At 40.1% G+C, this 19,600-nt stretch overlaps 2 protein-coding genes and 1 non-coding gene across 3 annotated transcripts in view; all 3 read right to left on the reverse strand.

Annotated features, from left to right (window-relative positions):
- Positions 1-6,502, reverse strand: part of LOC118341729 (glycine--tRNA ligase) — a 7,154-nt gene extending 652 nt beyond the window's left edge. The window contains exons 1-16 of the mRNA XM_035680106.1: positions 6,383-6,502; positions 5,866-5,967; positions 5,642-5,744; positions 5,405-5,546; positions 5,198-5,286; positions 4,149-4,225; positions 3,879-4,024; positions 3,632-3,781; positions 3,391-3,553; positions 2,612-2,776; positions 2,418-2,525; positions 1,119-1,264; positions 941-1,026; positions 741-850; positions 544-637; positions 1-61 (exon numbers count right to left, since the gene is read on the reverse strand). The exon at positions 1-61 is cut by the window's left edge and continues 97 nt beyond it. Coding sequence (XP_035535999.1) covers positions 1-61; positions 544-637; positions 741-850; positions 941-1,026; positions 1,119-1,264; positions 2,418-2,525; positions 2,612-2,776; positions 3,391-3,553; positions 3,632-3,781; positions 3,879-4,024; positions 4,149-4,225; positions 5,198-5,286; positions 5,405-5,546; positions 5,642-5,744; positions 5,866-5,967; positions 6,383-6,427 — 1,787 coding nt within the window. The 5' untranslated portion in view covers positions 6,428-6,502. The remainder of the gene's footprint in view (positions 62-543; positions 638-740; positions 851-940; positions 1,027-1,118; positions 1,265-2,417; positions 2,526-2,611; positions 2,777-3,390; positions 3,554-3,631; positions 3,782-3,878; positions 4,025-4,148; positions 4,226-5,197; positions 5,287-5,404; positions 5,547-5,641; positions 5,745-5,865; positions 5,968-6,382) is intronic.
- A 5,159-nt stretch (positions 6,503-11,661) lies between these two features.
- LOC118341306 (glycine--tRNA ligase-like) lies at positions 11,662-19,469 on the reverse strand. The gene is made up of 17 exons (XM_035679568.1): positions 19,188-19,469; positions 18,750-18,851; positions 17,985-18,087; positions 17,735-17,876; positions 17,257-17,345; positions 16,505-16,581; positions 16,255-16,400; positions 16,017-16,166; positions 15,762-15,924; positions 15,329-15,493; positions 15,138-15,245; positions 14,887-15,032; positions 14,702-14,787; positions 14,488-14,597; positions 14,086-14,179; positions 13,782-13,972; positions 11,662-12,172 (listed from the first exon to the last, which is right to left on the reverse strand). The coding sequence occupies exons 1-17, from the start codon at positions 19,440-19,442 to the stop codon at positions 12,047-12,049; spliced, it is 2,253 nt and encodes a 750-aa protein (XP_035535461.1). The 5' UTR covers positions 19,443-19,469; the 3' UTR covers positions 11,662-12,046.
- On the reverse strand, positions 17,436-17,570 carry LOC118325229. Its single transcript, XR_004796598.1, has one exon. It is a non-coding gene; the product is annotated as a small nucleolar RNA SNORA84 (small nucleolar RNA).
- Positions 19,470-19,600: the final 131 nt, after the last annotated feature.

Raw genomic sequence — 19,600 nt, forward strand, 5'->3', positions numbered from 1 at the left:
CCGATGGATCCTGAAGAGTCGTCCACTTTGTGAGAGACACCATATTTAGTCATCGCCTCGGCTTAAAGGAGAAAGAAGAAAACAAAAATTAGTGATCAGTTTGAAAATAGCAAAAAGAAAATATATAAATATAGAAACAATGAAAGAAATAGTTTGACGTTTTAGGAAATGCCCATATTTACTTTCTTGCAGTGAGTTATGAGAAGACTGAAAATTACTGTAATTAAATATAATGAAGCTACATTCTGCACCAAGTTAGCTTAGCTTAGTATAAAAACTGGAGAAGTTACAGTTCCCAGCGAAAAAATAGTACATAACGTAAGTTTATCTGTATTTTCCATGCTAGTGTCACAGCTTTAAGCTAAGCTATGCTAAATCCAAGATGGCCCCAGCTTCACAGACAGATATGAGAGTGGTGTCGATCTTCTCATCTAACTCGTGACAACAAAAGGAAAGTATTAAAGTATTTAACCAAAATGTCGAACTATTTCTTTAAACTAAATAATACTGTACTGAAATTTGAAAGTTAGCATCCCCACTCACACAGCTGGTGGACAAATGGCATAAACTCCTGGTTTTGGCTCAAAGGAAGGATGGAACATTTGTATGGAGATACAGTGGCAGGGAAGCTGAAATACTGGACAAGAAATAAATCTTCAATTAAAAACACCAGTGGAACAATAAAAACAAGTAAGTTATTCTCACTTAAAATCTCCTTGCTTGTTATGAAGCATTCTCACCGTCCTCTGTTCATCGCCCTGTCGGACGTGGAAAGAGTGCTCGAAGATGGAGTACATGATTCGGCCGATGCCAAAAGACGGCTCGATTACATTGGGAACAATCTCCTCCACTGTGGGAAAAGAGAGACAGTTGTTTTCTCACATGAACAACTCTCTGTTGTACTCTACAGCTCTGAGGCAGGTTTGGTGTCACCTCTTACCGTGCAACGTTTTCTGGAACCTCTTCACACTGACCATGTCTTTGGTCAGTTTAAATGTCTTGCCAGCTGTCTCGAGGCTGAACTCCCTGCAGACATAACCACAACAATATAATGAAATTAACACTTTGTAAACCTTTTCTTAAGCATCACGAGCGTTATCACTGCGGTCTGAAATTACCCATTTTCACTGAGAAGCTTCTCCTGATCACTGATGTAGCATTCATCGCAGACAGCCAGGTACTCCAGAACCAACTTGGCATCTTTCTTGAAGGCTGTTCCTATGGCTCCCTTGTTGGGCTCAAACTGGACCACATTTACTACTTTGTGTGAAGAAGTTAGGGAGTAAAACCAGTTGGCAAACAAAGGGAACAATCAAGTTCAGTTGAAAAGGGCAGATAGAAAAAGTGCCCCTCCAGTAAAAAATAAGTGTTTCTTCTTGTTCCTGCAGTTGGATGTTTGAGCTTCCCTCTGCACAATGATGTATGTGCAGAGTCTGACGCTACAGGGATGTTTTTAACATTTGTCTGCTGAAAGTGGAAAGTTTCTCTGTGCTCATTATCAATCTGGATTTAGGGGGTCTATAAGCATGATTTCTGTAATCCTGGTCCAGTATGCAACATATACAAGTGTGAAGTAGAAACCTGTAGAAAGCCAACAGTGAGAATGACCTTTATAGAGAAGTAGGGGACATCTTCTGTCCAGCATTAAAACTTTAGAGACAAACAGACTTTGCATATTCATTGATTCTAGTATTATTAATGTGGAGGAAGGTGTTTTTTGCATATAAAAACATATCAAGCACACATTATTGTTCCAAGCAGATCAGTCCACTCATTTATATTATATTTAAAGACATAAAATACCCTGTTCTGAATAATAATGTGAGTCTTATGGGTTTTTTTTGTTTTTAAAAAAAAAAAAAAAAAACAATTCTAATTCTTCTCACAGATCTTTATGAATAGGAAAATCATTTTAAAACTTTCCTACTTGGATGACAAGTCCATTCTCAGTATTTGTCACCTGGTCTTCACATCCACTTGGTTTCCACCGTTGTTGAAATATCACAAAATCAGATTTAAGTGTTCACAGAGAAACATTTCCCTCTTCAGCAGTTGAATGTAAAAACAGCCTTCTAGTATCAAACACTGCACATTCATTATTCTGCACAGTGAAACTCAAACATCCAAAATGCCGGGATAATAAGCAGAACACATTTTTGAGTGAAGGGGGACTTCAAAGATCCAGAATTTAACATTGCTGACTTTGGCGACTCCTACTGGTAATATCAGAAGATACACTGTAGAGGACAACACTGCAAACTGCTTGTGTACATAAATATCCCCAAACCAAACTCTGACTGAACTGTAGCATGCATGTTTACATTCTTAGATATAATTTTTGCGGTGTATGCACACAACATACAATCATGGTCACAGATTACTGTAAGGTTTTTGGGGCTGGGAGAATAGAAGGATATGGGTTCTTTCAGGGGTTTTTCAGCCACTAGAGGGACTCTGGTCGCTCTGGAGTGACACGAGAGGTCATAGCAGGCGCGGTCAGCACAGCCCACGATCTCAATCCAGCCCTGAGGGAGAAAAACAAGCTTGTCTCGACGTACATAGTTCCAAAGATCTCTATCTAGATATGTCAATAAAAGAGAAAAGCATTTACATAGGAGGTTTTGGACTCAGCATCCCAGCAGTCACAGGCGTAGTGAGCCATCTCGTTTTCCATGTGCTGACGGAAGCGCACTTTCTCTTTGGACAGCCCCACTTTAATTAGATAGAGGTAGATTCTTCCAATGAAGTAGCCCAACACTGAGTTGTTGATCACTCCCTGCAGTAAAGTTGTTATGATGATAGTCAGACAAAAATACAGAATAAACCAACAGATCTGAACATGAAAGATCATTTTTGCTACATTTATTCAGTGGTGGAAGAAGTACTCAGATCTTTTACTTAAAGCAACAACAAGGGACTTTAATTTTGTGTTGATTCTGGCTGTAGACTTGTTTCCTAGCTTCACTTAAAAGTAATATATGATGTAATTATAACAAATTATCCTGTTTATTTATTTACTTAATGTAAAATGTGTTTATTTTAAATAATGTTAGTTTCAACAATATTAAATTATTAAAGTTTAATGTATTTACAGTTTTCTTGTTCCAGCTATGAAAGTAAATTATATAATCTATATATAATTTTGCAGAAGAAAGCACATTAGCACACACTGTAACTTTTTCGAATACAGTATATATGTTTATAATAAAATCTTCTGTTTCCTGCTATTTGATGTTGCATTAAAGGTTTATAATGTTAAATTACAGTTATAACATTGTAACTATGTCCACATTAGACCAGGCATGTTTTCAGCATTTAGAATAAACACACGCTTGCATTATATAATTAGTAAATAATAATAAAATAATAAGTAAATTAAGTTATTCCTACCTGCTCCACAGCGTCGCCCAGCCTCATGATTTGTGCTGACTGGCCGCTGGTCTGGGCCTTGGAGGAGAACAACAGGATCTCTAGGTCGGCCACGTTGGAGAATTTAGGGTGGACCTTCTCATTCGGATCCACAAAGTGCTCGATCTCAGCCATGGTGAACTCCCTGTAAGCAGGATATGTTTATGTCTCACTTTATAGTCACTGTAATGTGCAGTAGAGGAATTAAGGAGTTTCTGACTACCTAACACGAATGAGTCCAGAGCGAGGAGAGATCTCGTTCCTGAAGGAGTTTCCGATCTGAGCGGCACCAAAGGGAAGTTTTCCCTGGTTAAACTCCAGCAAGCGTTTGAAGTTGAGGAACATTCCCTGAGCTGTTTCAGGCCTCAGATAGCTGCAACGTCACAGTTAGTTAGGACATTTTAATACAGACAACGTTTAATCAGAGAAGAAAAGACAAGATGAGATGAGGTGTTTGTACTGAACAGTACCCGGGCGTATTCCCGCCAGGCCCAATAGACGTCTGAAACATCAGGTTAAAAGAGACGGGAGGTGTGAGATCATTTCCTGTTGAGGGAGACCTGACGTTGTATTTCACAAAGAGATCAGTCAGCTCCTGCTGGGTGTAGTTGTCCATCTGGAGCAAACCATTAGAGGATTATTTGTCAGTATATTCGACAACTTTCATATAACTTTTGTGTGTGTGTGTGTGTGTGTGTGTGTGTGTATTTGTGTAGCAGACAAGTTTGTCAAGCGCCCACCTGAGTGATTACGTCCTCCATCTCAGTCACCTTCTCTGCGGAGCATTTCTCATCAGACATCAGTTTTTTTAAGTGAGCTGTGAGGGAACAAACACTTCAATAAGCAGCTGTTACAGTGACTCAGTCAAAGAAACACATTCTGCTTGACATCCTGACCTTTTTAATCAATCTTAATTATTAATCATGATATTAGTTTACTATGCAGTCGTGTTTGAAAATGTCACATGGTCTCAAAAGCTACTTATAGAGTCGTCCAGTGGCATCATACAGTTGATAAGTTTCAGGTACAAAATACAAAATACAAAATATTTACCAGGTTTTGGCATTAAATATAAGGTTCCTATTGTCTTCATTTCATTTCATTTGGTATTTTTGTCTTATCAGCCTTTTATCTGTCCTTATTCCGCATGCAGGCAGGACTTTTTTAAAGCACAGCTGCCAGAAAATAAATAAAAATGTACAAATAATTAGTGGTAATCAAAATCTGTTTTACTGTCAATTACAGACAGAAAATGTTTCTTTGACAAAATGGTGTAGACACATGAGATACTGTGTCAGCTGATTTTCAACTGGTTTTTAAGTATCTAGTTATGTTACTATAAATAAAACATTTATCAAATGTTTTTCACAGATGGACTCCAGATTATAGAACACCTGAAAAACCAGTTGCTTATGAACTCCTGCTCTGGCCTGAGGATACCTAACCCAGTAAAGCAAGTAAAAACCTGTCCTTATAGATGATCTTAAACGTTTTTTTTTTTTTAAAGCTCTCTATGCAGAGAAGAACTTAAAAAGCAATATCGAGTGGCAGGTTGATTATTACGATATATTTTGTCAGGCTGACATTTCAGAGATTATATATATTATATTTTGCACATGCACATCTCAGCTAGTAATCAACTGCTCTGAGGCCATTCCTCTCTTTAGAGATGAAATCTGACACCTTGAAAGCAAAGCAGGGAAATAATGGAAAGCTCAGGGGAGGCACTGGACTAGGCGGGGCCTGTTTTAAACCTCTAAATGACATAATGGTGGTAGGATAAAGTCACCTTTGAGGAGGTGATCAGCGCGGTAGCATTCTCCCGTCTTGGCATCTTTCACCATGTAGTCAGCGAATTTATCCACGTGCCCCGACGTCCTGAGAAGAGCCAACAGCTTTTAGTGCAAATGTGACGCAAAGTCTAACATTCTCAGTCAGGAAGACGAGCTCAAATAGAACATTTTGGACATGTTTTGTTGAGTTTGTTGCAACCTACTTGAGGACAGGCTCGGGGGTCAGCATGGTGCAGTCGATCTCCAGGATCTGCTCCTCCTGGATGAAGTGCTGCCTCCATACCTGCAGGATGTTGTTCTTCAGGGCACAGCCCACAGGCCCGAAGTCATACAGGCCGCTCACACCTGAAACAAACAGTGATCAGTCTGCATGTTTTAATATTTTGAAGTAATATCTTTCTGGAACTGTGCATGCTCTGTGTTTTTTAAATATATTTTACCTCCATATATGGCAAAAGCCTGATCGTAGAAGAATCTCCTCTTTAAGGTATCCTCCATCTTCACTCTGTCCACTGTGTCGTCTTTGGGCTGCAGAGCTAGCTCCTACAAGGGAGGGGGCAAACTCAATGAGGAACTGAAACTGAAAACACCATGTTGTACCAATAGAAAGTGGAACCAAGGTGTGTCAGAAAAAAGATTAACCAGCAGTTGTGAGACTCTTGACCTTTGCCTCGAGAATCTTCTTCCGGGCTTTCAGCTCTGCAACAGCTCTGCTCAGCTCCGACTCTGTGGCACCTTTTTCCTTCAACTGATGCACGAGGTCACCCTGCAGACAAATATCATGTGTTACCTCGGGGAACAACGGATTTCATATTTCAGTTTGTTCTTTCTGTAAGAATGATTCTAATCTTTAATTCATTTACGTACACGTGGCCTTTATATTTCTAGAAATAAATATTAATTTTTTCTTTTTAATCTATTTATGATCTCTTAAAATACCTGTTTGGAGGTACTTTCTCTTTAGTTTTCACACAATAAGGTTCTAATTTATGAGTGTAAAATTATAACTTCATGATCCAAATACAGAAATCCTTTTGAAGTATTTAACCAACTCTCTAATCAGCACATTTAAAATTCTACAATGTTTTTACCTAGATAAGATAAGATATTCCTTTATTTGTCCCACAATGGGGAAATTCCGGATAATTCCAGGATACCTGTAACCTGTCGTAATATCTCACCTGTTCCCTCACTGCCTCCCTTAAAGGCGCCAGTACTTCTTCCATCTTAGACACGTTTAAAAAGCTCCTTGCAGCACGATCCTCCTGCAGCTTACCATCGATCAGCTCCACACTCGTCTGTTTTCACTTTCCTTCAGGCTCTCTTTAAGCTGAGGCAAAAGAAGGGGAGGAGCAGGTTTCTGTGCAGTCGGACTAGTATGTAGTGATGTCTGAAACCAGGGCTTTCTGTTGCATCATCCAGGAAACTCAGACAAATCACCTACTCTGCCATAAAGACATGAGCATATACCACCTGCCTAACATTTATTAACAACCCAGATAACACAGATTCCTTATTATTACATGCAGCAGCAATGGCAGTATTAACCTGGTGGGTAGAAACCTTGTTGGGACCCTTTTAACCCCTTGTTCCTCCCACTCCTACTTCTGTACACAATAGCACAACACAAATACTTTAAGGAAAATGTAAAATGTGACAGAATAAACTGAAACTATAATATTAAAACTAGATATTTTCTACAATGTTAAGTAGCAATGCAAAAGACAATTCAAAGGGTGGAGTCCATAGGGTTGAGACTCCAACCATGAACTGCATTGTGTGGTAGAAGACTTTTTTTCTGTCTCTTTCCATCTCATTTCCTTAGTCAGTCAGTCTTTCCACTGTTTCAATACTCACAAACTGTTCTGGTTGAAATAAATCCTGAATTCACAGAGGTGAGAAGAGGAAAAACAGAAGTTTGATGTTATGTTACACTAATTGGATCTCTTATGACTTATGTTCAATAAAATATTAAGTGTTTAAAAAGTGATCTTGTTTCCAGATTAACCATACAGGCCTAGTATCTAGTATGTATCCGGGGTGTGAAAGGTAACAAGAAGCAGGTCAGTGTTCAATACCTGCAGAACATACAAATCAATAGGCTACAGACCACTTTGTACAAAAATGATCCACACTGTAACAGGACACGTAAGAACAAACTTAATTTCATTTTAATTTAAATCACACAATCCAACATCCCATAAAGTCCCTACAGAATTCATTTTAGCATTTCAAATACATATTTTAAGATATTTGTTGCCACACATCAATCAAATGTGGTTCATAATCAATTCATACTTACACCTTTTATTAATGTAAAGCCTCATTTATCAATCTACAAAATTAACTTGTTAAATAATTCTGATGTCTCATACAAAAACAGAACTTATAAAAAATAAAAATCTAGATAATTCAGAAAGAAAAAGGATGTTGATGTTACCAAATGCAACAATGTTATTTATAATATTAAAAATAATATAGAGATAAATGTGGCAGTATCCCCTTCAGGCCTTTCTTTTTGTTTCTTTAAGTATTTTATGCTGGTGGATTTCAGTCTACATGAGCAACATTTGATCCTCTCATCACAGAAGATGTGTCTGAATGTGTCTGTACCATTGACATTATATATAAGGTGTGTGTACACAGGTTGCTTGCTGAGCTGTGGGTCGTTTAGGTTACAGCTGCTGAGAGTCCAGTCCTGAAGGAGCAGCCCGGAGTTCACTGACCAAACCTGCAGAGACAATGGAGAGGACATTTATGGATCTGTTTTTGGCATTTTATTAAGGATTCAATTGCAGCATGTTTTAACTTCCCTCCAAAAGTTGCAAATGAGTCGTTAGAATTTGTCAGTAAAATAAGATTGTACCTGGAGGTTTGTGAGTAAATAAAGAGAAATAAATACATGAAATAAACTCACAAAATGTCAACAACTATTAAACAGAAAAATACAGTTTACAGTCCTCCACCAAACTACTACTATCTTAGCTAATTGTTAGCAACCTCATCATAAAACAAATTCATTCAAACTCGAAAATAAAACTCACCAGCGCAGTTTTTATTCATCTTTCCAACAAACACCAGCTCTGGTTTAGTCGAAATAAATTATGAATTCATTTAATTGCCTCTCTCTGTTGTTATTAGCCTCTAGAGCTGGGTCCCGGGTTGCAGCACCGTCTGACCGCCTCGTTGTCCCGCCGATGGTTGTGTCCCCTGCGGTGTCCTGCGGCTGCCCTGTCCCGAGTTCACGTCCATCTTTACCGCTACCTTAATCCTTCAGTGCTGCTACAGCAACATCACTGTTGCTAGGAGACAACTTAGCTAACGGTAGCTACTGCTCGATAACAAGAGGAACGTAAATCTGAATAAACGAAATTTGGACTCTGTTTAAAGAGCCTAAATTAAATATAATTATTTTTTATTGTGTTAAAGTTGATTTATTTTCTAATTATTTTCTAAGAAGTTATTATTGGACAAACGCGATGTCAATATTGTGTTCTGGTTGTTGTCCCTTGGCGCTTACACGTCTTCTGGCCAATCACAGATAAGCATTAAAACATGAAGTACATTAAATTGATAGAAGAGATCCCGCCTTATGGAGGTCAGCAGAAACCACTGACTGTAACCTGTCAATCATAATCTTTATCGTCTATTTTATTCTAAATGTTACTAAATGAACATCATAATGTATGGAAGAAGACTTTAAACTTAAACTTGTTAGGAAACTGTTGAGCTAATAAATTCAGTGTCCATTATATATATATATATATATATATATATAATACTGTCAATGGTCTTTACAGGCTTTATCTTCTTCTTGCCTCTCAAAAAATAGATGCCTCTGCCTCTATGGACCAGCCTCCTCTGTCATATGACCTTTAACAAGACTGTAAATTGCAGACACGGTGCTGCCTAATGTACCTTGATATGTATTTCTTGTTTTCCTTTTTAACATCCTCTATACACAGAAGTGTGATTGACAGATTTGTTATATTGTGTTGAATCAAAAAACACCTTGTGTTTCTTCTTATGTTCATACATTAGGGATACACTTAAATCATTCACTTTGATCAGCTTTTTATTGTTGTAATACTGAAAACTATACTGCAGTTTGCCAATGATTTCCATTTTGGTGTTTTTATTGGTGGTCAATAATGCAGAGAGTAAGGCTGCACAATTAATCACAATATTATTGTAAGTGCAATATACAAATTGCAGAAGTTTCAATTTTCTTTCATAAAAATAAAATGTGTAACAAAACAATATTATAATGTACTGTAGTGCTGCAGAGTTTACAAACAAGGGTGATATCACTGACATCAAGAATATGTGTTGGTTAGTATCCTGGTGCCACCTCCATGCAAACACAGAATAACATGATATCTGGTTTTTATTGAAGTTATTGTGCTCTAAGAAATCATTTCCAGGACTTTTATCAGGGTTTTTGTGGAACTTGTAAATCCTGTCTTTAGTCTTGTTGTATGTGCTTGCTCACTGTGCTCATCTAGAAGGAAGGATGTGACCCCATCTTTACTTTGCCACCAGGGTTGTTTATGTCCTGAGTGGTCATTCACGTGGGGTAAAGTATTTCATCCTTAAGCAGCCCAGTCTAACCAACCAGGGGTTGTACTGTGCAGATATTAACAGCATTACTTGTTACCTGGAAATGTGTTTTTATTGTATCTGTTTGATATAAATGTGTTTCCTTTGAGAGATTTTTAGGTAAAAATAAATGTGAAAACATGCTTTTGTGAATGAAGTCATTATAATATTGTGATATGACCCAGTCACCTTTAGTGTACATCAAATTAAAACCATTCAGAACAAAATCTTAAAACAGCAGTTTAATTTTTTTTTATATAAGATCAAATCGTAATAAAATGTTCACATAGAGCCGGTCTAGACCGTACTTCTTATAAAAGTATTTACAGAGACCCAACATTTACTAACTAACGATAAGGGCCCATTTGGGTGGGCCCTTATATATACTGTCAATAGCGGTCTATAGTTTTAACCATGAGTGAGATGGCTGTTTGTTTCACGTCTTTTCTGGTGAACTAAATGAGCCATGCTGTGCAGTCGTTCATTAATGACAGACTCTGATCTGGCATTTGCAACTTCGGGCCAATCTGAGACTGACACACATGGCTCAAATTTTACATCCTCACACCTTCGGGGCCACAAGGTTGAAGATTTGTCTCTTTTCCACTCTCAATAAATCCTCACTACAGGATTTTTGTAAGATATCTAACAAGTTAAATATCTGATGGTGTCGGGCAGCCATGAAATGAGCTGCAGCCAATGAGAGCAGACACAGGCTCTCATCTCTGCAGCACCAAGCAGCAAACCGGGTAGTATTAGAAAAAGCTGCTTTATGTTGGTCAGATAAATGTCATTTTTGTGCTGGTTCATAATTTGAAACCATGACTTAACAGATTGTTGCTGAATGCTCATAAGCCCTGCTCTTCTGATGTGAGAGCAGTCAGTCAATGATCATTATTTCTTGGTATTGATCAAATATGATATCAACTGAGTTTCTGAGACTGACTGATACACCTGGCTCCTCACATCTTCAGGGCCACAAGGTGTCAGTGGTATATGTGCAGCTGGCTCAATGCATCGGGGCCCAACTGATTATAAGGGCCCACAAGTGACCTTGTGGGTTACCCAGTCTGCCTACTAGTTATATTAATAATACCTTTCAATGACGATGAATCATCTGGCGCCACCTTGTGGTCAGAATTAATAGTCAACATCAAAGGGCTGCTGCTATACTGCGATCCTTGATGCGGTCTGGATTATTCCACGTTACACATGATAAAGCTGTATACACTGCCCAAACTTTATGATTACATTGAAAACCTGTTCCACTCTGTTATATCTATATGATAAAGAATGTGTTTTAAAGTAAAACTCCCAGTAACTGTCTATATCTAAACAGTAATGGCCAAAACAAAGAGACTGCCTGAGTATGGCTTCACAGATTGTATCAGAAATGTTGTATTTTAGTGGATTTTCATCAAATGTTGTTACCATTGTAGTCAGTGTGTGGGAAAAGACATTCAGTTACATCATTATAAATATTATCTTGATTATAACATTGATACTGCCTTTAAAAGTTAGATTTTAAACTAGTTGGGGATAAATAAGTTTTCCTTTAATGCGTCTCCATTTATTCTGGAATGGTAATATAAATAGATTTACTTTCAATGGATATATAGTGCATAGCTTCTTACCTAAGGAGACAAACACGTGAAGATAAGCCTTGTGGTTGAGGATGCAGCTATCAAGTTTGTGGTGTTGTGCAGCATTAACAGTCTGTACTTATATGGATTAAAAGATGATTTTTAGTAATACTACTGTGACCTGATGCTCTCATTGTAGTAGCGATCTCTGGACATTAGTGGTTGTATGTTGTTCAGTCTGTGAAGCTTTGAACAGCTGATAGAAAACACTACAGTTGTATGCCCGTGTCCAGTAAGTGCTGGCTGTTTTTATTGAAATTGTTAAATATCTCAATTCAATCTGCCTGAAAACTGGAATGGTGGAAGAATCCTCCCACTGACGACAACAACCTGATTACATTTTCTCCCTTTTAAAACATATCGGCATGGTCATAGCATGGATGAAAAGTTGCTCATCAGAGAAACAACAGTCCTGTGCAAGCTTTCCACAACTGTTAGATATGATGAATACATGACATTTTAGTGATTGCAGTGGTGTAGAACACACAGAGGGCTCGGTGCACCACTATAGCTGATCACAATACAGTTGCAATATTCTTCCTGGTGATGCATGTGCAACAAGTCTGTGGATTTGCATGGAGTGATCGGTAGGCGACTGAGCTTTTACTCTTCCACTGTGTCCTTCTTGCTGGTCTCCTGTCCTTCAAAGATGGGGTACTTGCTCTCCACTTCTGCCCAGCTCAAAGTGCCGTTGGACAAATCCCGAATAATCACAGGCAACTCGCTGACCTGAGGAGAGAAAAAACACGTTTAACCTGATTGTGTTTGTAATCATCACAATTGTCAAGCTCCCTATGAATATTATTTTTTATAAATGGAGAAAAGACATACATTAAGCATTTGCTACCTTCACTGTGACCCCTAATTACTTTGGTTTGTCCTTTAGCTTTACAGTTTTTACACACGCAATTGGAAAAAACAAAACAGACCTTCTTATCTCACATGGTCAACATATTGAGAATGCTTTGTGTTTCCAGGGAAGCAACACTTTAATGAACCCAACAGCTGAGTGAGATGGTTTCTATCAGTATCCATGGTGATGGATTGCTCCTGCCTAACGGACCTGCCAACCTTGGGAAAATACTTTGAGTACTACAATAGTGCAACACTTAGTTCACACGCTTTCACACCACTTTGCTTTGTACCCAGTAATTTCCCCACTTTCCACCATGTCAGATAAATGGACAATTATTTCTATTTTATGTTACTTTGGAATTACAGTCCACTGCATTTTGGAGGAATCATCTTTATGAAACGAAGTTATAAAATAGCATCATTATAGATTCGATTACTCAAACATAGAGCCAGATTGTTAAGATTAGCTTCATGTGACAACTTTAAAATGCTGCTTACGTGTATGTGTCAGAACATAACTCTAAATAGAGATAGTTTTCATAATGAGTATGTATTAATTATTAACAGCTAATTGATACTCTTAAATTAAAAACTTTAAATACAGGACTTTTATGTAGCTAATAGAGTAATGGAGTATCTTTACATTGTTGTATTGCTACTTTTACTTAAGTAAAATATCTCAGTACTTTTTCCACCACTGGTTTGAGACTACACAATACTAACACCGCCCCCTACTGGTCACTGTATAGGTAATGTTATTTCTGCTGCATGTGCGCTCGCTTTTTTCCCATCTTGCCATGATCTGCTCCTCTCATTACAGTAACATGTTTGGCTGCAATAATTAATATGAAAACTATGAAAAGTCACATTTAACAATATGATGTAACAACATAAATTCCAGGTGAAACAGCGAGCTATCTTTTCAAATTTCAACGTTGAGCTAATGTCATTGATGTTAATTAACAATTTCAACTTTCCACACCACCCCAGTGTGTTTATCTTGGTAAAGAAGTTAAAAGAACTGCCCTCGCTTGTCAATTTGCAGTCTCTTGAAATGACATTACGCTCGTCAATCCTGATCTTCCCCGCTTGATATTTGGGTTAGCAGGGGGAATGAATCCAGCGCTAGGATTGGTCAAACTCTTCTTTTGCTTTTGAGCAGGCTAGTCGCTGCTGCCTCTTGCGTTTACATTTTAGGACATCTCGTGCACAGCTGAACTCACAAGTTTCACCTTTTTGCGTAGTTTAGAGAGACAAATCGTACCAGTGTACTCTGATGTTTAAAAAGTACACCTGCTATACAACATTCATACAGGTTGGCAGGTCAGATCAGTCCATTTTAACGAGAGCGCTTTCTACGCACGCAAACGTGACTTCATGCATAGTGACAGATGACAGTAATGAGCTACTAGGCAAAAAAACTATTGTACAGTTGAACCTATAAAACAAACAAACAAACAAACAAAGGGAACTTGTGCTCTACCTCGGCCCTGATCTGCCTCATTGAGTCGCGGTCTCTCAGAGTGGCCGTGTGAGGCGTCTTGTTCACTGTGTCGAAGTCGATGGTGATGCCAAACGCCACTCCGATCTCGTCCGTCCTGGCGTAGCGCCTGCCGATGGATCCTGAAGAGTCGTCCACTTTGTATGACACACCGTTTTTAGTCATTGCCTCGGCTAAGATGGAGAAAGAACAAAAAGAAAAGTTAACAAAGAGCAGCAGCAGATGGCGTTTTCTCTCCACACAGACAGAAATAGAACGTGTACATTATCATTATGTGGGCACTTACATAATTCCCTCACGAAGGGCACAAATTCCTGGTTTTGACTCAGAGGCAGGACGGAGCATTTGTATGGAGCCACAGTTGCAGGGAAGCTGAAGTACTGTTGCAAAGGAAAATAAAAAATATTAAGAGTCAGAAAAACACTACAATACATGCACAATGAAACAATAGTGTCCGACAGGGCTGAGCAATACAAACATTTTGAGGATTTTGATGAGTCAATTTTGATTAGGTCACTATTAATAAGCTTGTGTCATGTGAGTCATTCAAGATTATGTACCAGTTAACCACTTCACAGTCAGCGCTTAGAAGAGGAGGATGAAGTATTTTACAGAAATAGAAATGTCAGATATCGTCACCCAGCCCTGGTGAACAGTCCTGCTCTGTCTTAAGTAGATCCAGACTTACTGTTCTTTGTTCGTCACCTTCTCTGACATGGAATGTGTGCTCAAAGATGGTGTACATGATCCTCCCAATGCCAAAGGAGGGCTCGATTACATTGGGAACAACTTCCTCCACTGTGGGCGACAAACATACAGAAAATATGTGTTATACAAGTTTTATGTATTGCAGATATACAAAACATAAGACAACAATCAAATCTCTTTTGAACGAATCTCACCATGCAGAGTCTTCTGGAATCGCTTCACACTGACCATGTCCTTTGTGAGTTTGAACGACTTTCCTTCTGTCTCGATGGTGAACTCTCTGTGGAGTGAGAATAAGACACTGACTGTGCTGGAAAACAACAAACAACAACCTTTCGTCAGGCACCTATACTGTGAAACTGCAGTTACCAGCACTCACCCAGTCTCATTGAGCAGCTGCTCCTGTTCTGTAATGAAGCATTCGTCACACACAGACAGGTACTCCATGGCTATCTTGGCATCCTTCTTATACGCCTTCCCAATGGCTCCTTTGTTAGGCTCGAACTGGACGACATTGACAACTTTGTGTTGAGAAGTTAAGGAGAATAACCGAGAAATAATGAAGCGCTGGTGTGCTTGAAATGTTCAAAAGAAAGATTTTCTTTAGGGGCTGCCACAGTTTAAGGATATGGGTTCTTTGAGAGGCTTTTCAGCCACCAGAGGGACCTTTGTAGCACGAGCGTGGCATTTCAGATCAAAGCAAGACCGGTCAGCGCACCCCACAATCTCGATCCAGCCCTGCAAGGCACAAACATTTCACTTTGAGCAAAAGTGTGCAGACTACCTGATAAGCTACAAGGAAGGACTGGAAAAGAACCCACATAGGAGGTTTTGGTTTCAGCGTCCCAGCAGTCGCAGGCATAGTGAGCCATCTCGTTGTCCATGTGCTGACGGAAACGCAGCTTGTCTTTGGCGATACCAACTTTAGTAAGGTAGAGGTAGATCCTCCCGATGAAATATCCCAGGACGGAGTTATTGATCACTCCCTAAATAAGACAGAGGATAAGAATCGACGTCAGAATGCAATCTTACGTTTCATTTCCGAAAAGTTACCAAGTGAAATGAACAGCGAATACCTCTACAAGTTTGGTTACATATCTGTATTACTTTAGATATTTATCAAACGTTTCCTGTGTAAATACCTTCTGAAAAACAGCAGATCCTCTCATTTCATACAAATGTTGTAAAATTTGTTGGTGTCAAAATTAACCAGCGCAAACATCTGACTGAAGTTGTAGTAATAGTGATTCCTACCTGCTCCACAGCGTCGCCCAGCCTCATGATTTGTGCAGACTGGCCGCTGGTCTGGGCCTTGGAGGAGTATAAAATGATGTCCAGGTCGGCTACATTGGAGAATTTAGGGTGGACCTTCTCACTTGGATCCACAAAGTGCTCGATCTCAGCCATGGTGAACTCCCTGCGTGGACATTCGGAGCAGTTATAACATCTCTCTACAAGTACAGGAACAAATCATTTTTACTAATAGGCGACATGGTGGCTCTCTCTCACCTAACACGAATGAGTCCAGAGCGAGGAGAGATCTCGTTCCTGAAGGAGTTTCCGATCTGAGCAGCAGCAAAGGGCAGTTTTCCCTGGTTAAACTCCAATAGACGCTTGAAGTTGAGGAAGATTCCCTGAGCTGTTTCAGGCCTCAGATAGCTGCACATTCAGATTCAAATCAGTCAGTCAACAATGATACAAAATCGGACAACAAGCTAAAGTTCTCTCCTCTTATGCTTCACTTTACCCTGTCATATTCCCCCCTGGTCCAATGGACGTCTGAAACATCAGGTTGAAGGAGATGGGCGGTGTGAGGTCATTTCCTGTGGTTGGTGACTTGACGTTGTACTTGACAAAGAGATCGGTCAGCTCCTGCTGGGTGTAGTTGTCCATCTGAAAATAACATTGGAGAAAAACTAGTTCAGTGAATCATTTAAAACTCTGTGCTGTGCCACATAGCTCCTCAAATTAGGCGTTTTGTCTGAGTGAACACGGACCTGAGTGATGACTTCCTCCATCTCAGCCTTCTTCTCTGCTGAACACTTCTTATCAGACATCAGCTTCTGGAGATGGGCTGTAGGACACAGAAACAATGCTTTCATAAACAGTTGTGACAGTACAAACCAAATTAACAACCATCTGTTCTGTATAACAGAATTATACAGGACCTTCCTTTGTTTTGATAGCGACACTATATATCGGCTATTGGTCGCCCTGCTCTCTTTAACTCCTAACTAATCAGCAGGATGACATGCACGTCTTTTTAAAGTTAAAATGTCGCATCAAATTTGTTACATAACATGACTTGACATATTTCTGTTAAAACATTTTCAAGTTTCATCATGTCATTTCTTTCTGGCATCTGAGCCAATTTGACTCCAGGTCTTTCAGGAACTAACATCTTCTCCTTATATCTCAAATGCCCCCCCCCAGGTCTTTGGCACAGCTCCAGTCTCTGTGATCCCAGCAGCTTGTATTGCTATGAAAGCCCTGTGTGATTCCTGCTGGTCCAGCCACTTCAATTCTCCCTCGGGCGCAGCAGTGATACTCAGAGCCTGGCCAACCAGCAGCAGCCACTGACAACACAAGTTTGGACTGTGTCCACCCCCCCTCTGCAAACTCCCCATGAATAATCCAGATGAAGAATTTACAAAGACCTCTCTGCTGGAGGTGCTTTTAAGGAGACTAATCCGTAGTTCACACAGTAGCCAAGTCTATAAATATACTTTGGCAGGTTTGGGAGGCTTACCTTTGAGGAGGTGGTCAGCCCTGAAGCATTCGCCATTTTTGACATCTTTCACCATGTAGTCGGCAAATTTGTCCACATGTCCTGATGTCCTGGGGGAAAAATAAGCAAACGAGCATAACATATTATTATTTGTCAAGATGTGTTAAAAGAAGTGCTATTAATAATTAATTCCATCTAAACAATGTATCTGCAACCGGGCTATGGAAGGCTGCTATAGTGGCAGCTTCCATGCATAAAATTGCAGAATCAATGTGTGCCTGTTAACAAAAACCCACAGTTCAGCACTTTGGAGCTGACTCTGGGAACCACAAGGCACTTTTAACAGCAGCTTCATCAATGAAATACACATAAATGATGACCAAAACACCCATAGAAGACACGATATGATCGATATTGACTTTTGGTTTCATTCTTACACATCTTATGGTAACAAAAACACATGTGAATCAATGAACAGAAGCATTACAGGGCCACCTACTTGAGGACAGGCTCGGGGGTCAGCATGGTGCAGTCGATCTCCAGGATCTGCTCCTCCTGGATGAAGTGCTGCCTCCAGGCCTGCAGGATGTTGTTCTTCAGGGCACAGCCCACAGGGCCGAAGTCGTACAGGCCGCTCACACCTGAGGAGAATTACTACATGGTAACAGAACGCTGAAAGACGACGTATACGATGATTTACACACCGTCTGAAGCCTTTATTTTCCTAATATGAGCTGTTGTAATCTTACCTCCGTAGATGGCAAAGGCCTGGTCGTAAAAGAACCGCCTCTTGAGGGTATCCTCCATCTTGGTTCTGTCAACAATGTCATCTTTGGGTTGTAATGACAGTTCCTGCAATGAGAATTTACAATATTTTTAATCACATAGGCCATAATGACGCTAAGGAAGGAGGTCTGCTTTAAAGGGAGTTTGATGGGCAGGACTAATATTTAAATATCTGACCATGGAAAAGCATTATTGATCGTAGTTTTGTATAGACAACTGAGACTTGTTTACATTTAGTAAATAACGAAGCTGGCTCAGGTGTCATTATGTCACCTATAATTAGACCTTCAGCCACATGATACAAGATGCTCTTACACAGCGCGAGACTTCCTGCGAGTTGAAAGCTGTGAACTGTAGTAAGGGAACCTTTGGGCTTACAAATAGCGTTGAAATAGGTGCCACGTTTGCAAAATATCAGATTTGTAGCGCCCAAATTAAACCTCTAATCAAATCCCCCATGACGTCAAACGCGCTGCATCTTGAGTCAGCACCTGCTGTCGACACAGTGGACTGATACCAGTGAGCCAAAGTGTGGGCATGCTCCCCAAATTTTAATGAAAGTGCATCAATATTTGCAGCACAGCCTGGTTATCTAACGGAGAGCTGAGAAGTGCAGTGATGACAGAGCGCTCAGAATTGTCACATCTTTATTTTCTCCAATAAAAGTTATAAACTGTAAGGCAAATTCAATGAATCGCACTCAGATTCACAGTAAAAGCTGCACTCACCTTTGCCTCCAGGGTTCTCTTCCTTGCTTTCAGTTCAGCCACAGCTTTAGTCACATCCACATCAGGAGCTCCATCCTGTTTCATCTGGCGCACAAGGTCCCCCTAAAGCACAGAGAGGGGGCTTACAGACAGACATACACACCTACAACTACACAACGATTCAACTCAAGTCTGGGCACGATAATAAAGCTGGTATTTGGGCAGCAGCTTTACATGAACCCCTTCTCTCAACCCCACCCTGCTCACTAATGTCTGCACAATGAAACGTGGCAAAGGGCGCAGACATGTCTCCCAGCTAGCGTTGGTTAGCAGCTAACAATGGCTGTCCTCATTCATTGACAAGCTTTCACACCGACTGAGAGTAAAAAAAAAGTTATCTAACCCCAAACGAACCGAGTTAGCACATATCAGCTGAGATTGGGAGACAGTAAGTGTTACCTGCTCTTTGACTGCGACCCTCAGAGGGGCGAGAATCTCTTCAATATTGCCGTCCATGGTTTGTCCTTCCGCCAGCTGCAGCCACAGACTTTCCTTCTTCTTCCTCTGCGCACACAAGCACAGCGAGGTTGAAAACGGATGGTTTCGGGGCGGGTGGCGGAGCGACTGCCGAGCTAACCGGACCGTGGACACGGGACAGAGGGAGGGGATCTCGGTGCTGGTCCTCAGCAGTGCTGATGCTGCGCTACGAAGCATGGACCGCCGTAATGCGAGAGGAGAATGATGAAATCTCTGGGTTTGAGTAAACGCCACTTCCGCTGCGATGCGAGCACTTTCGCGTACGTGGCGACGTAAGCGGCAGATTCGTTAAATAATTTTAAATTCATTAAGTTCATATTTTACTTTTGTGGTTC

This window comes from Morone saxatilis, unplaced genomic scaffold, assembly GCF_004916995.1.
Source record: "Morone saxatilis isolate NCDOM2014 unplaced genomic scaffold, NCSU_SB_2.0 Contig0, whole genome shotgun sequence".
In the NCBI taxonomy this organism is placed as follows: Eukaryota; Metazoa; Chordata; class Actinopteri; family Moronidae; genus Morone; species Morone saxatilis.

Excerpts from the sequence above, each read along its gene's own strand:
- LOC118341306 (XM_035679568.1), bottom strand. The coding sequence starts at position 19,442 with ATGCTTCGTAGCGCAGCATCAGCACTGCTGAGGACCAGCACCGAGATC. Across the intron at positions 16,582-17,256 it reads GGCTGACCACCTCCTCAAAG|CCCATCTCCAGAAGCTGATG; the intron begins GTAAGCCTCCCA and ends TGTGTCCTACAG. Across the intron at positions 15,925-16,016 it reads TCTGGACTCATTCGTGTTAG|GGAGTTCACCATGGCTGAGA; the intron begins GTGAGAGAGAGC and ends ATGTCCACGCAG.